This window comes from Panulirus ornatus, chromosome 68 (genome assembly GCF_036320965.1).
Source record: "Panulirus ornatus isolate Po-2019 chromosome 68, ASM3632096v1, whole genome shotgun sequence".
In the NCBI taxonomy this organism is placed as follows: Eukaryota; Metazoa; Arthropoda; class Malacostraca; order Decapoda; family Palinuridae; genus Panulirus; species Panulirus ornatus.
In genome coordinates this window covers 2,801,103-2,818,917 of record NC_092291.1, presented here as the reverse complement: position 1 = coordinate 2,818,917, position 17,815 = coordinate 2,801,103, and the positions used below count along the sequence as shown (strand labels likewise).

At 40.8% G+C, this 17,815-nt stretch overlaps 1 protein-coding gene across 2 annotated transcripts in view; it reads right to left on the bottom strand.

The window, feature by feature from the left end:
* LOC139747337 (bifunctional lysine-specific demethylase and histidyl-hydroxylase NO66-like) overlaps positions 1-17,815 on the bottom strand; it is a 178,569-nt gene that overhangs the window by 155,329 nt on the left and 5,425 nt on the right. For both annotated transcript variants that reach the window (XM_071659525.1, XM_071659526.1), the window contains exon 2: positions 2,948-3,019. In XM_071659525.1, coding sequence (XP_071515626.1) covers positions 2,948-2,998 — 51 coding nt within the window. In that variant the 5' untranslated portion in view covers positions 2,999-3,019. The remainder of the gene's footprint in view (positions 1-2,947; positions 3,020-17,815) is intronic.

Sequence of the window (17,815 nt, the reverse complement as noted above, 5' to 3'; positions counted from 1 at the left end):
TTTTGTGTGATCGGGGCCTGAACATGCAGGAAGGTGAAAGGAAGGCAAGGAATAGAGTGAATTGTATCGATGTGGTATACCGGGGTTGACATGCTGTCAGTGGATTGAATCAGGGCATGTGAAGCATCTGGGGTAAACCATGGAAAGCTGGGTAGGTATGTATATTTGCATGTGTGGACGTGTATGTATATACATGTGTATGGGAGTGGGTTGGGCCATTTCTTTCATCTGTTTCCTTGCGCTACCTCACAAACACGGGAGACAGAAAAAAAAAAAAAAAAAAAAGTCCCAGATTCATCCTTATGTCAGTATCAATGAAGAACCTTGCCTGAGGAAATTTGGATTCTCATGGCGACAGGGATTCATAGAGACACGTCTTTAGTGTATACATGAAAATTTCCAAACCAGCCAGTCAAGGAGCACACTAGGGTGAGACTGACTAGTACACTATCATGGCTTGATCTTCACACACTATATGTGGCAGTGGATGAAAGACCGAGGCCATGCTACATGTTTGAGTTGTGAAAAGTTTCTTTGGAGACTCTGACCATTTCATGGTTCTCGTGGAGGTTAGGATCAGGAAAAAGTGAAGGTACAGCGTCTGGAGTAATAGACAGGAAAAAGTGTTGGCAAGCAAAATGAATCAGGAAAAATGCAGGGAGAGTGACCAAAAGTTTACACGAAAGTGCAGTAAATATCGGGATACACTCATGTGGGTATAAGGTGCTTAAAATGTTTAAAGAAAAAATATCAAAGGTTGCAGAATTAAGCTGGATACAAGATTGTGAGATAATGGAATAAAAAGGGAAATGTATGGTGGATGGAAGATATCAAAAATGCTGTGGAACAGATGATGGATGGAAAAAGTATTTTGAGAAACTGGTGAATGTGGGAGAAGGTAAGGCAGCATACATGCATGGTAGGTATGGAGGATGGAAAGAAGATACAAGTGCAAGGGCCTAAAAAAAAAAAGGAGGGAGGTAAAATGGCCAATAATGAGGCTGAGAGTAGGAAAGGCACTTGGAGTGGATGGGTTTATGGCTGAAATGCTGAAGTATGGAGAAGAAAGTGTAATAGAGTGGATGCATCTGATACATAATATAGCATGAAAGCAGAAAGGTGTGCCTGAGGATTCAACGAAAGCTATTATTGTTTCTTTATTCCTTTATTCAAAGAAAAAGGTGCAGAGGATGTATGTAGCAATTATGAGGGAATAAGTCTGTTAAGTATACCAGGAAAAGAGTATGCAAGAATGTTAATAGATAGAGTGATGGAAGTGACTGAATGCAAAAGTGAGGAGCAAGGGGGTTTTAAGGAAAGTAAGGGATCTATCAATCAGATTTTTGTATGAGAATAACGGTGGAAAAGTATCTAGCAAAAGGTGTGAAGCTCTATGAAGGCTCTGTGGATCTAGAGAAAGCGTATGAAGGAGTTGAGTGGAATGCTTTTTTATGAGATGTGTTTAGAACATGAAGGGTGGGGAATAACTGTTGGATGGCACACGAGCCTTCAATGGAGGAGCAAATGCATGTGTAAGAGAAGATAGAGAGCTGGGCAAAAGTTTCAGTATGCACGTGGGTGTGAGAAAGGGTTATGTGATGTCACTGTGGCTTTTTAACATATATAAGGATGGAGTGACAAGACAGATGAAAGCCAAACTAGGGTGTTGCAGAGATGGAGGGTGTTAGTGAGGTATGGTGGCTAAAGGCAAGCTTGTTTGCAAATGATACTGTGTTGTTTGCTGAGAGTGAAGAGGGGTTGCAGAAGGCTGTAAGTGTATTTTATGATGCGTGTAAGCATGGGCGATTGAAGCTAAATGCAAGTAAAAGTAAAACAATGGTGTTAAGTATAGATTTAAAAAACAAAAAACATGAAGAGTTACAGAAGAAAGTGTACTAAACTGTGCTGAGAGAGAGAGAGAGAGAGAGAGAGAGAGAGAGAGAGAGAGAGAGAGAGAGAGAGAGAGAGAGAGAGAGAGAGAGACAGAGAATGCACAGACTGGAAGTGGTGAGAGAATTTATGTACTTTGGAGCTGTCTTGGGTAAGTTTGATAATATGAACAAGAGATAAGGGACAAAGCAGCACATGATAGAAGACTCAAAGAGTCTCTTAATAGAATAATGAAGCGTAAAGGTAATGGGTCCCTAAATAGAATAATGAAAGGTAGAGGTGTAAGTATTGAAGTGAAGGGAGCATCAAGGGAAAGCATAGTTTTCCCAACACTGACCTATGCAGCCAAGATATGGACATGGAATGAGTCACAGAGATCAAGAATCCAAGCTGTGGAAATGAGCTATTTGAGGAGAGCATGTGATATGACTAGATGGAATGAAGAGAGAAATATGGTGGTGTATGAGAGATGTGGTATGGCAGGGAATGCAAAGGGAATAAATTGTGGAGTGGTAAAGTGGGTGAAATATAATACTTTGAGGTGGTTTGGATGTGTTTAGGGAATGCAAGATAGGGACTTTACAAGGAAAGGGTATGATAGTAATATCAAAGGGATTTTTATGTGAAATAGGGAGGCATGCGAGGACAGGGATAAATGGAGACTCTTTTGCTGTGGCCATCCCCTTGATGGGAGTTCCCACAGGGAATGGGTATCAGAGATATAGTAGATAGATAGAAAAGACATTTAAAGAGAGAGAATGGTGTACAAGTTATATCAAATGACCCAATAGCAGTAACATCTATGTATAACCTTCAAAGAAAAATGTATTACTTTTGAGACTCCAAAATAGTATGACTTTGGGAGAGAGTCTGACCTTAGAGACACCATATTAAAACAAGATTCAGCTTGCTAGTTCTCTAGCTCTTGCAAATTCAACTCATGTGAACATGTAAAATATATCATGTCAATGATAAACAATGAAGTTGCACTATCAAAAGTTCACTTTAAGACTTCAGCTGACATCTTAAGTGTTCAGAAATAAGACAGATAAAATACCTGTGGACCGTAAGCAACTCGTGCTGGTATCATCATGGTGGCAACTTTCATGGTGCGTTTAGCTCCAACAACCTGCATGAAAATGTAAAATCATACATTCACTGTTTCACAGATGGTAAAGTACTGATAATGAAAGATTTCAATAACTGGAAAAACTGGAAGAACTTATGTTTCCAAGAAGACACTGAGTCTTGGAGACATAAATTCCTTACCAGTATAAAGAACTTCCTGCATCAACATGTAACAGAGCATAGTAAATTCATGGGAGATGAGACATTATCTATAGCCAACCTTGTCTTTACACACTACAGCATGGAAATAGAAGATATGAAGCTTGATGCTCTTACTGAAAAGAGTGATCATGTAGTGCTTGCTTTTTAATATGTAGTGATGTAGGATGTGAGGGGGAGGGGGGGGATGAGAGTGGGCACAGGAACCAAAAGGAAGAACAGTTATGGCAACATCGTGAAACTGTTCAAGTTCAATAGGACTACTGATCTGGGGAAACAGTTATGTAATAAGTATATACATTAGTGCTACATAAGGTTCTGTGAAATCAATAACAAAGGGATCAGAACATGAGTACCTCTCATGGTCAATAGAGAAAGAGGATCAAAATGGAAAGAAATATACTTAAACAAGCAATGTCAAAAAGCGAGAGAGCTCAGGGATTTACTATGTGCTAGAGTGGCCCTCTACCAGAGGCATGTTAAGGGTGTGGCATTAAAAGGAAACGAAGTGGAAGAGGAATTCACCAGTTCTGAAGACTGTTTTGCCTTGGCCACCCCCTTGAGGGAGTTCCTGAAGGAAACAAGCATCAGAGATATAGACAGATAAGAGATATAAAAGATACTGCAGCTAGCCAGCATATGAAAGATACAAGAAAGCAAGGACAGAGTACTGCAAAGTATGGAGGAGAAAGCAGAGAGATTTAAAATAAAGCACTGTGGAATACACGGATGAGATAGAATAGATAGATAGACAGGACAGACAGATAGACAGAATAGATAGATAGATGGAGATATTAAAGACACTGCAGCCAGCCAGCATATAAAAGATGAAGGAAAGCAAGAACTGAGTCCAGGAAAGTAAGGATGAAGGAGCAAAGATTTAGAAAAAAAAAAAATCCTTGTAGAAAAAGCACAAGTTCATCAGAGACAACCTCTCAGTGAAAAACAATTAGTCAGGCTAGAGGATTCGAAAGGAAGAATTTTTGAGGATGAGAAAAAATGTGAAAAGTTAATGACAAGTTAAAACATGTTTTCATTGTGAAGGACAATAATGCATCAGCATTACCAAGATGGGAGAGGTGGAACATACAGTAATTGACAGAAATGACATCAGGCTATTACAACAACTCGACTCTTACAAAGCCCATGATTCTGGTGAAGTCTCCACATATGCATTAAAAGAATGTATAAAAGTGCTTGCTACACCTATTTTCTGGTACTTGCTATAACACAAGAAATGTTGTTCAAAGTCATGTGTGGAAGGTGTAGTTCCAAATATGTGGAAGAGAGCAAACACTGTGCCTACATTTAAGAAAGGGATTGGGAAACCATACTGAACTACAGGCCCATCACACTAACTAGAGTGCTTTGTAAAACACTGAAAATGATAATCAAGAAGCAAATGAACGACTACTTGCATAGGAGAAACTTTCTAAGAGACAATATGGGTTTAGGAAAAAATTTATGCATAACCAGTCTTTTGGATGTCTATGACAGGGTGAGCTCCCAAAGACAGGGATGGATAGTATGTGTTCTTGGACTGCCAGAGTGCCTTTGACACAGTTTCTCATTGGAGGCTGATTAAAAAGCTAAATCTTCAGGCAGGAATACAAAATGGGTTCCTTTACTTGGATGGAAGAATATCTTACTGGAAGAGAGCAAAGAAGGCAGGTAAGATGACCATCTTGAAGTAGGCTCACAGGTTTACAGGTGGCATGCTACATGGCTTGACCATGGGCCCATTGCTATTCTTTGCTTATAGTATATGTGACTTATTTGATGGACTGAAATCATATCTATACATTTGCAAATGATACCAAGATGATGAGGGATATACAGAATAATGAATGCAAACTCCAAAACTGGTCACATAAATGGATGATGAGTTTCACTCCAAGTAAATGTAAGGTGAAGAGGATGGTACAGTGTGAAAGAAGGCCTTAGTGTGATTATTACCTTGTGGGAAATTAATTACAAAATCTGTACCTTTTTATCATCTGTGCTATGCAGGAGAAATGTAAAAAAGATAAACTACCAGTTGGCAAATATAAGAATCACTTTCAAATACATGGACAAGGGCACAAATCAAACCAAAACTAGTTTATGGCTCACATGTCTGGTCCCTGAACCAAACCAAGCACAAAAGTCTAAAAGACAGGATGAAGAGAATAGCAACTAAGATGGCACCTGATTCACAAGGAATGAGCTACAAGGACAGGCCAAGGGCTACAAAGTTGTCTGCCATGGAGGAGAGGAGAAGAGGGATGATCTGACAAAAATCCTCAAACTTCTAAATCAGCTGAATAATACAGACTGGGAACAACTAATCTAGAGATGCAGTACCAGAGTAACTACAGGCCATAAAATCATGGGTAAAAACCTCATCAGAAACTATATTGAAAAGTACTGGTTTTATGTTAGGGTGGTGGATTGTTAGAATATACTAACCAATGAGGCAGTGAATCCTGGCAGCTTACCAAGGTTAAAAAGGGCAATATGATGGCACAGAAAGTTCAGGAGATGGGTCCCCACTCTCTCCCTGTTCCATACATGCAGATAATTACAAGTAAGTTATTACTGACTGACATGGAAATGCACACACAAAAACACATGAACATTTATGGTTACATTTAACTCAGTGTCATCTATCCAGGATATAATTCATCAACCAAAAAACTCAAAATCAAGGTAAATAGGGTACAGTAGATCAAAGGAAGAGAGGGAGAAGAGCAAGAAATATATTCAGAATGCAAAAAAATCTGGAAAAGCAAGTGAGGGATGAGGATGAAGTAAAGCCAACAGCCACAGAGTGTCAGGTGATGCTAAAGCAACACTAAAAGGAATGTACAAAACTGATGATTGATTAGTAATTAATGGGAAAAGAGCTGGAATTCAAGGATCATGTACAGGAAAGTACACTTTATGCTTTTAGTTGTGGGTGCAAAGATTACCAAAGAGAAGATTTGCTCTGTTCTGCATAGATGGGTACATGACAGTAAGGGACAATAGAGAAGGCAAAAATGAGTTGCATTGGCCCTCTTAAAAAAAGAAAGCCTTAAGTTTCAAGAAACAGTGGAGGATGGCCCATTCAGACAATACTTAATGGTAATAGTAAGTGTTGGGAAGGAATGCAAAGGTGCTGATATTACACAATCCTCAAAATGTTTTTAATGATCTAGATCAAATTTACAGTCATAGGCAGGAACAATCATAATGGTACATGAAGCAATAAGACATAGACTTGAGAGAGATGGTAATTCTAATTAAAATGAGACAAATGAGAAAGTTGGATTCACATGGTTATATAGAGTCATGGAAACTTAAGTTTTTATAGTATATACAAGAGAATTTCCAACAGCATCATGTTAGTAAACATACTAAGATATGAAGGACTGATACATCATCATTACTAAATGTTATCTTCACACAAACTAACATGGATAATGAGAATATCATAAGTGATACACCAACTAGAGAAAATCATCATGTAATGCTTGTTTCACTATGAAGAAAACAAGGATGTTAAAGGATGAAAGGTGAGACAAACTCCAAAGATGACATACCATTGTGAATGCTGTACAAACCTCAACACTTTGAATGTCAACAAAGATTGGAAAATGGAGTTCAGTAACCAGGAGCCAGGGCTTTGAGGAGAGAGGTTCCATGAAATTTACAGTGGAGGAGCAAGAATATGGGTACCTTTACCCTCAAATAGAGAGGAAATGGTTGGAATGAGTAAACAATAGTTTAATAAAAGATGTCTAAAAGCAAAGGAGCTTCAAGATGTGCAGTGAGAAAGATATAAACACACTCCAGCCAGCCAGCATTTGTGAGGTATGAGGGAGCACAGCAAAAGAAGGTATACCAGGATAAGAATGGAGGAACCAGGAAACTTTTAAAAGAACACTGTGGACAAGGTAGGAGTAAATTTACCTAAAGTGATTTGTCAATCACAAAGCTGCTAATAAGGCTAAGGAATTAGAGGGAAGGTTTGTTGAGAATGATGTAAGAATATATGAGGAACTCAACTACAAGTTCAAAAGTGTAGTCACAGTACACCAGTGTGATGGAATAGGGATGTGGTTTTAGAAATTAAGATATCTTGAAAAGACATTAACAGTATATTAAAAGGCATATGATAAGGTTGATAGAGATGCTTTGTGGAAGGTATTAAGAGTATATGGTGTGGGAGGTAAGTTGCTAGAAGCATTGAAAAGTTTTTATCGAGGATGTAAGGCATGTGTACAAGTAGGAAGAGAGGAAAGTGATTGTTTCCCAGTGAATGTCGGTTTGCGGCAGGGGTGCATGATATCTCCACGGTTGTTCAATTTGTTTATGGATGGGATGGTTAGGGAAGTGAATGCAAAGTTTTGGAGAGAGGGGTAAGTATGCAGTCTGTTGTGGATGAGAGGGCTTGGGAAGTGAGTCAGTTGCTGTTTGCTGATGATACAGCACTATTGGCTGATTCAGGTGAGAAACTGCAGAAGCTGGTGAATGAGTATGGTAAAGTGTGTGAAAGAAGAAAGCTGAGAGTAAATGTGAATAAGAGCAAGGTTATTAGGTTCAGTAGAGTTGAGGGACAAGTTAATTGGGAGGTAAGTTTGAATGGACAAAAACTGGAGGAAGTGAAGTGTTTTAGATATCTGGGAGTGGATTTAGCAGTGGATGGAACCATGGAAACGGAAGTGAGTCACAAGGGTGGGGGAGGTGGCGAAGGTTCTGGGAGCACTGAAGAATGTGTGGAAGGCAAGAGTGTTATCTCAGAGAGCAAAAATGGGTATGTTTGAAGTAATAGTGGTTCCAACAATATTATATGGTTGCAAGGCATGGGCTATAGATAGGGGTGTGCAGATGAGGGTGGATGTGTTGGAAATGAAATGTTTGAGGACAATATGTGGTGTGAGGTGGTTTGATCGAGTAAGTAATGAAAGGGTAAGAGAGATGTGTGGTAATAAAAAGAGTGTGGTTGAGAGAGCAGAAGAGAATGTGTTGAAGTGGTGTGGTCACATGGAGAGAATGAGTGAGGAAAGACTGACACAGAGGATGTGTGTGTCAGAGGTAGAGGGAACGAGGAGAAGCAGATTAAATTGGAGGTGGAAGGATAGAGTGAAAAAGATTTTGAGAGATCAGGGCCTGAACATACAAGAGGGTGAAAGGCGTGCAAGGAATAGAGTGAATTGGATCAACGTAATATACCGGGGTTGACGTGCTGTCAATGGATTGAACCAGGGCAAAAAAAGCATCTGGGGTAAACCATGGAAAGGTGTGTAGGGCCTGGATGTGGACAGGGAGCAGTGGTTTTTGTGTATTATACATGACAGCTAGAGACTGAGTGTGAACAAATGTGGATGTGTAAGCATTTGTGTATATACATGAGTAGGTGGGTGGGTTGGGCCATTCTTCGTATGTTTCCTTGCGCTACCTTGCTAATGTGGGAGACGGCAGTTAAGTATAATATAAAAGGTCAAGACCCACACAAGGTTCACTGTCCGGATGGACTTTCACCATATCTTCTGAGGACATGTATTAGATAAACCTCCTAAAATACTGTTCAAGATGTCACTGAAAGAATGAAAAAGGATGAATGTCATAACTGTCTCTATGAGAAAAGAGACTGGGAAGAGGCAATGAACTACTAACCAATCCCACTGATGAGTGTGATGAGTACATTTCAAGAAAAGATAATCAGAAAGTAAATGGACAAATTTCAATGGACAAGAAGTTACCAGTGATAACCAGTACAGTTTTAGCAAAAGGAGGTCATACATAGTAAGCCTCTTTGATTTTTACAAGAAACCAAGCTATGTCTTATACAAAAGGGAAGGATGGTTGGACAGCTTACACCGTACCACATGGGAGTCTGCTTAGGAAACTAGATCATGAGGCAGGAATAATGGGGCAACTCCTTCAATGGATAAAAGATTATCTAAGTGGAACAGAACAAAGGATTCATGTCAGGAGGGCCTTCTCCAAAAAGGTTGAGGTGACCAGTGGAGTGTCAAAGTGTTCTGTTCCAATGCTATTGCTTTTCTTCATCAATGTAAATTACCAGCCTGAAACTATGGACTCCCACCTGAATATGTTCAAGATGTTACTGAAAGAATGAGAGAAGTGAAAAGTGAGAATTGAATCAGCTTGCTAGACCTAAACAGACTCCAAAGTTGGTGTGATATGTGGTTACTGACATTCAACCCAAGCAAATGTAAAGTAATGAGGACGGGACAAAGTGAAAGACAGCAATATGATTATGATCAAGAAGGATATAAGTTTCAGAATTTTGAGTGAGGACTTGGGAGTTAGCATTATCCCTAACCTGTCACCAGAGTCCCATTTTAGGAAATTTAGATCAGTTAAGGCAACAAGTTGTCTCATGGCAATCACTAGAACAGCTTTCAAGAATATGGATAAAGAAATATCTAGCATGCTGTTCATATCTTTAATAAGGCTAAACTAGGGTGTGCCTCTCAGCTTTGATCATTGCACTTAAAGAAGTACAAACAGCTAACAGAGAAGGAATGCAACAAAAATGGTACCAGAATTTAGAGAGGTAAGTTACAGGGAAAGGCTAAAGGCTTTAAATCTCTCCATGTGTATGTGTGTCTTTGTCTGTGTGTTGGTGTTTGTGAAAAGACCCTAGGTGAAATAAATAAATAAGTAATAAAGAAATAAAAAATACATAAATGTGTGAAAGGAGAAAGTTGAGAGTAAATGTGAATAAGAGCAAGGTTATTAGATTCAGCCCGGTTGAGGGACAAGTCAGTTGAGGTGTAAGTTTGAATGGAGCAAAATCTTACAAAGTTAAGTGTTTTAGATATCTGGGAGTGGACTTAGCAGAAATGGAACCATGGAAGTGGAAGTGAGTCACATGGGGAGGGAGGGGGAAAAGGTTCCAGGAGCAATGAAGAATGTGTGTAAAGAGAACATTATCTCAGAGAGCAAAAATGAGTATGTTTGAAGGAATAGTAGTTCCAACAATGTTATATGGTTGCAAGGCATGGGCTATTGATAGGGTTGTACAGAGGAGGGTAGATGTGATGGAAATGAAATTTTTGAGAACAATTTGTGGTGTGAGGTGGTTTGATTAAGTAATGAAAGGGTAAGAGATGTATTTATTTATTCATTTATTTTGCTTTGTCGGTGTCTCCCGCGTTAGTGAGGTAGCGCAAGGAAACAGACGAGAGAATGGCCCAACCCACCCACATACACATGTATATACATACAAATCCACACACGCAAATATACATACCTATACATCTCAATGTTTACATATATACATACACACAGATATATACATATATACATATGTACATAATTCATACTGTCTGCCTTTATTCATTCCCATCGCCACCCCGCCACACATGAAATAACAACCCCCTCCCCTTCATGTGTGTGAGGTAGCGCTAGGAAAAGACAACAAAGGCCACATTCATTCACACTCAATCTCTAGCTATCATGTAATAATGCACCAAAACCACAGCTCCCTTTCCACATCCAGGCCCCACACAACTTTCCATGGTTTACCCCAGACGCTTCACATGCCCTGGTTCAATCCACTGACAGCACGTCGACCCCAGTATACCACATCGTTCCGATTCACTCTATTCCTTGCACGCCTTTCACCCTCCTGCATGTTCAGGCCCCAATCACTCAAAATCTTTTTCACTCCATCTTTCCACCTCCAATTTGGTCTCCCACTTCTCCTCGTTCCCTCCACCTCTGACACATATACTCTCTTGGTCAATCTTTACTCACTCATTCTCTCCATGCGACCAAACCATTTCAAAACACTCTCTTCTGCTCTCTCAACCACACTCTTTTTATGACCACACATCTCTCTTACCCTTACGTTACTTACTCGATCAAACCACCTCACACCAAATACTGTCCTCAAACATACCATTTCCAGCACATCCACCCTCCTGCACACAACTCTATCAATAGCCAACGCCTCGCAACCATATAACATTGTTGGAACCACTACTCCTTCAAACATACCCATTTTTGCTTTCCGAGATAATGTTCTCAACTTCCACACATTCTTCATTGCTCCTAGAACTTTCGCCCCCTCCCCCACCCTATGATGCACTTCCGCTTCCTTGGTTCCATACGCTGCCAGATCTACTCCCAGATATCTAAAACACTTCACTTCCTCCAGTTTTTCTCCATTCAAACATACCTCCCTACTGACTTTTTTTCCTCAACCATACTGTACATAATAACCTTGCTCTTACTTACATTTACTCTCAGCTTTCTTCTTTCACACACTTTACCAAACTCAGTCACCAGCCTTTGCAGTTTCTCACATGAATCAGCCACCAGCACTGTATCATCAGCGAACAACAACTGACTCACTTCCCAAGCTCTCTCATCCACAACAGACTGCATACTTGCCCCTCTTTCCAAAACTCTTGCATTCACCTCCCTAACAACCCCATCCATAAACAAATTAAACAACCATGGAGACATCACACACCCCTGCCGCAAACCTACATTCACTGAGAACCAATCACTTTCCTCTCTTCCTACACGTACACATGCCTTACATCCTTGATAAAAACTTTTCACAGCTTCTAACACCTTGCCTCCCACACCCTATATTCTTAATACCTTCCACAGAGCATCTCTATCAACTCTATCATATGCCTTCTCCATATCCATAAATGCTACATATAAATCCATTTGCTTTTCTAAGTATTTCTCACATACATTCTTCAAAGCAAACACCTGATCCACACATCCTCTACCACTTCTGAAACCACACTGCTCTTCCCCAATCTGATGCTTTGTACATGCCTTCACCCTCTCAATCAATACCCTCCCATATAATTTCCCAGGAATACTCAACAACCTTATACCTCTGTAATTTGAGCACTCACTTTTATCCCTTATACAAACATTCCACCAATCCTCAGGCACCTTACCATGACTCATGCATACATTAAATAACCTTACCAATCAGTTAACAATACAGTCACCCCCTTTTTTAATAAATTCCACTGCAATACCATCCAAACCCGCTGCCTTGCCAGCTTTCATCTTCTGCAAAGCTTTTACTACCTCTTCTCTGTTTACCAAATCATTTTCCCTAACCCTTTCACTTTGCACACCACCTCAACCAAAACACCCTATATCTGCCACTCTATCATCAAACACATTCAACAAACCTTCAAAATACTCACTCCATCTCCTCACACCACCACTACTTGTTGTCATCTCCCCATTAGCCCCCTTCACTGAAGTTCCCATTTGTTCCCTTGTCTTAGGCTCTTTATTTACCTCCTTCCAAAACATCTTTTTATTCTCCCTAAAATTTAATGATACTCTCTCATCAAACTCTCATTTGCCCTCTTTTTCACCTCTTGCACCTTTCTCTTGACCTCCTGCCTCTTTCTTTTATACATCTCCCACTCATTTGCATTATTTCCCTGCAAAAATTGTCCAAATGCCTCTCTCTTCTCTTTCACTAATAATCTTACTTCTTCATCCCACCACTCACTACCCTTTCTAATCTGCCCACCTCCCACGCTTCTCATGCCACAAGCATCTTCTGAGCAAGCCATCACTGCTTCCCTAAATACATCCCATTCCTCCCCCATTCCCCCTACCTCCTTTCTTCTCACCTTTTTCCATTCTGTATCCAGTCTCTCCTGGTACTTCCTCACACAAGTCTCCCTCCTAAGCTTACTTTCCCCACTCTTTTCACCCCAACATTCTCTCTTCTTTTCTGAAAACCTCTACAAATCTTCACCTTCGCCTCAACAAGATAATGATCAGACATCCCTCCAGTTACACCTCTCAGCACATTAACATCCAAAAGTATCTCTTTCACACATCTATCAATCAACAAGTAATCCAATAACGCTCTCTGGCCATCTCTCTTATTTACATACATATACTTATGTATATCTCTCTTTTTAAACCAGGTATTCCCAATCACCAGTCCTTTTTCAGCACATAAATCAACAAGCTCTTTACCATTTCCATTTACAACGCTGAACACCCCCATGTACACCAATTATTCCCTCAACTGCCACATTACTCACCTTTGCATTCAAATCACCCATCACTATAACCCGGTTTCATGCATCAAAACTACTAACACATCCAGCTGCTCCAAAAACACTTGCCTCTCATGATCTTTCTTCTCATGCCTAGGTGCATATGCACCAATAATCACCTATCTCTCTCCATCCACTTTCAGTTTTACCCATATCAATCTAGACTTTACTTTCTTACACTCTATCACATACTCCCACCACTCCTGTTTCGGGAGTAGTGCTACTCCTGCCCTTACTCTTGTTCTCTCACTAATCCCTGACTTTACTCCCAAGACATTCCCAAACCACTCTTCCCCTTTACCATTGAGCTTCGTTTCACTCAGAGCCAAAACATCCAGGTTCCTTTCCTCAAACATACTACCTATCTCTCCTTTTTTCTCATCTTGGTTACATCCACACACATTTAGACACCCCAATCTGAGCCTTCGAGGAGGATGAGCACTCCCCGTGTGACTCCTTCTTCTGTTTCCTCTTTTAGAAAGTTAAAATACAAGGAGGGGAGGGTTTCTGGCCCCCCGCTGCCGTCCCCTTTAGTCGTCTTTTACGACACGTGAGGAATGCGTGGGAAGTATTCTTTCCCCCCTATCCCCAGGTGAGAGATGTATGGTAATAAAAAGAGAGTGGTTGAGAGAGCAGGTGTGTTGAAATGGTTTGGACATATGGCGAGAATGAATGAGGAAAGGTTGACAAAGAGGATATATGTGTCAGAGGTGAAGGGTACAAAGAGAAGCGGGAGACCAAATTGGAAGTGGAAGCATGGAGTCAAAAAGATTCTGAGTGAATGGGGCCTGAATATACAGGAGGGTGAGAGGCAAGCAAGGAATAGAATGAATTGGAATGATGTAGTATACTGTGGTTGACGTATTGTCAATGGACTGAACTAGGGCATATGAAACATCTGGGGTAAACCAGGGAAAGGTCTGTGGGGCCTGGATGCGGATAGGGAGCATCACACATGACATCTAGAGACTGAACGTGAATGAATGGGGCCCTTTTTTCTTTTCCTGGCACTACCTCATGGGGTATGCTATTTCCTGTGTGGTGCGGTAGTGACAGGAATGGATGAAGGTAAGCTAGTATGAATATGTACATGTGTATATATGTATATGTCTGTGTATGTATATGTATGAATATATTAATATTTATATGTATGTATAAGTGCATGTATGGGCATTTTTTCTTTTTTTTTTGCTTTGTCGCTGTCTCCCGCGTTTGCGAGGTAGCGCAAGGAAACAGACGAAAGAAATGGCCCAACCCACCCCCATACACATGTATATACATACGTCCACACACGCAAATATACATACCTACACAGCTTTCCATGGTTTACCCCAGACGCTTCACATGCACTGATTCAATCCACTGACAGCACGTCAACCCCGGTATACCACATCGCTCCAATTCACTCTATTCCTTGCCCTCCTTTCACCCTCCTGCATGTTCAGGCCCCGATCGCTCAAAATCTTCTGCTCTCTCAACCACGCTCTTTTTATTTCCACACATCTCTCTTACCCTTACGTTACTTACTCGATCAAACCACCTCACACCACACATTGTCCTCAAACATCTCATTTCCAGCACATCCATCCTCCTGCGCACAACTCTATCCATAGCCCACGCCTCGCAATCATACAACATTGTTGGAACCACTATTCCTTCAAACATACCCATTTTTGCTTTCCGAGATAATGTTCTCGACTTCCACACATTCTTCAAGGCTCCCAGAATTTTCGCCCCCTCCCCCACCCTATGATCCACTTCCGCTTCCATGGTTCCATCCGCTGCCAGATCCACTCCCAGATATCTAAAACACTTCATTTCCTCCAGTTTTTCTCCATTCAAACTCACCTCCCAATTGACTTGACCCTCAACCCTACTGTACCTAATAACCTTGCTCTTATTCACATTTACTCTTAACTTTCTTCTTTCACACACTTTACCAAACTCAGTCACCAGCTGGGCATTTTTATATGTATATATGAGTGGATGAGCCATTCTTCTCTTTCCTGGCACTACCTTGCTGACATGGGAAACAGTGATTAAGTATGAGAACAACGATATATATTTATTATACTTTGTCGCAGTCTCCCGCTTTAGCAAGGAAGCTCAAGGAAACAGACAAAAGAATGGCCCAACCCACCCACATTCACATGTATATACATACACATCCACACACACACATATACATACCTATACATTTCAACGTATACATATATATACATACACAGACATATACATATATACACATGTACATAATTCATACTTGCTGCCTTTATTCATTCCATCGCCACCCTGCCACACATGAAATAACACCCCCCTCCCCCCCCGCATGCGCACAAGGTAACACTAGGAAAAGACAACAAAGGCCACATTCAATCACACTCAGTCTATAGCTGCCATATATAATACACTGAAACCACACCTCCCTTTCTACATCCAGGCCCCACACAACTTTCCATGGTTTACCCCAGATGCTTCACATGCCCTGGTTCAATCCATTGACAGCACGTCCACCCCGGTATACATCATTCCAATTCACTCTATTCCTTGCACGCCTTTCACCCTCCTGCATGTTCAGGCCCCGATCGCTCAAAATCTTTTTCACTCCATCCTTCCACCTCCAATTTGGTCTCCCACTTCTCCTCGTTCTCTCCACCTCTGACATATATATCCTCTTTCTCAATCTTTCCACAATCATTCTCTCCATGTGACCAAACCATTTCAATACACCCTCTTCTGCTCTCTCAACCACTTTTTATTACTACACATCTCTCTTACCCTTTCATTACTTACTCAATCAAACCAACAAAGCAACAAATGACTCACTTCCCAAGCCCTCTCATCCACAACAGACTGCATACTTGCCCCAGTCTCCAAAACTCTTGCATTCAATTCCCTAATTACCCCATCAATAGACAAATTAAACAACCATGGAGAGATCACATACCCCTGCCGCAAACCGACATTCACTAGAAACCAATCACTTTTCTCTCTTCCTACTTGTACACATGCCTTACATCCTTGGTAAAAACTTTTCACTGCTTCTAGCAACTTACCTCCCACACCATATACTCTTAAAACCTTCCACAAAGCATCTCTATCAACCCTGTCATATGCCTTCTTCAGACCCATAAGTGCTACATACATATCCATCCATTCTTTAAGTATTTCTCACAAACATTCTTCAAAGCATATACCTGATCCACACATCCTCCACTGCTTCAGAAACTGCACTGCTCTTCCCCAATCTGATGCTCTGTACATGCCTTCACCCTCTCAATTAATACCCTTCCATACAATTTCCAAGGAATACTCAACAAACTTAAGCCTCTGTAGTTTGAACACTCACCTTTATCCCCTTTGCCTTTGTGCAATGGCACTATGCATGCATATCCCCAATCCTCAGGCTTTTCACCATGATCCATACATACAATGAATATCCCTACCAACCAATCAACAACACAATCACTCCATTTTTTTAATAAATTCTACTGCAATACAATCCTAACCCACCACCTTGCCGAATTTCATTTTCAGCAAAGCTTGCACTACCTCTTCTGGTGAATCAGAATTTAAAAAAAGTGCAGAACATACAGGATCAGTGCTTAGCATAAAGGGAGATAACAGAGAGCACCAGAGACATACAGGATGAACTAGAACTGATGGACATGGCTGTGAAACAGGTGGCATCACATTAGAAATATTTATCTCAACCTGGAGTGCAAGTTAAAAATCTTTGATTATTCTAGGACTGGATGAAGAACACAGGCAAACTTAATGTTAGCTATTCCTGTTTTATCCCTGGGGATAGGGGAGAAAGAATACTTCCCACGTATTCCCTGCATGTCATAGAAGGTGACTAAAAGGGGAGGGAGTGAGGGGTTGGAAATCCTCCCACCCCCAGCTTTTACTTTTCTAAAAGAAGGAACAGAGAGGGAGGCCAATAGAGGATATTTCCCTCTTAGGCTCAGTCCTCTGTTCTTAACGCTACCTTGCTAATGCGGGATATGGCGAATATGTATGAAAAAGAAAAAAATTCCTGTTAAAGTCTTGCTATTTGTAACCTAAGCCTAAACACCAAAGAAACTGCGAGGTGACTTGGCATATCCAAGCACACCATCATCTCTTGGATCTTATTATATGAATGATTACCAGTTACACAATAGTCAATTTGTTTGTGTAATGATCATAGAAAATCTTGCATCATAATACTTGGGCAGGGAGAAATAACTCTACCTCCACGTTCCCATGTCATACAAGGCGACTATATGGGGCAGTGGTGAGGGATCAGAAACCCCCACTTTTTGTATCTCAGTTTCTAAACAATGGAACAGAAGAAGGAGCCAAACAGGGAGTGCTTATCCTTCTCAAAGGCCCAGGCTAGAGTGACTGAATGTGTGCAGATGTAACCAACATGAGACGAAAGGAAAGATAGGTAGCAAATTTAAGGAATCCAGATGCTCTGGCTTTGAGTGAAACAAAGCTCAAGGGTGAAGCGGAAGAATGATTTGGAAATAACAGAAAAGTCAGGGGTTGGTGTGGGGGAAAAAGCTAAGGAAGGGGTAGTACTTCTGCTCAAG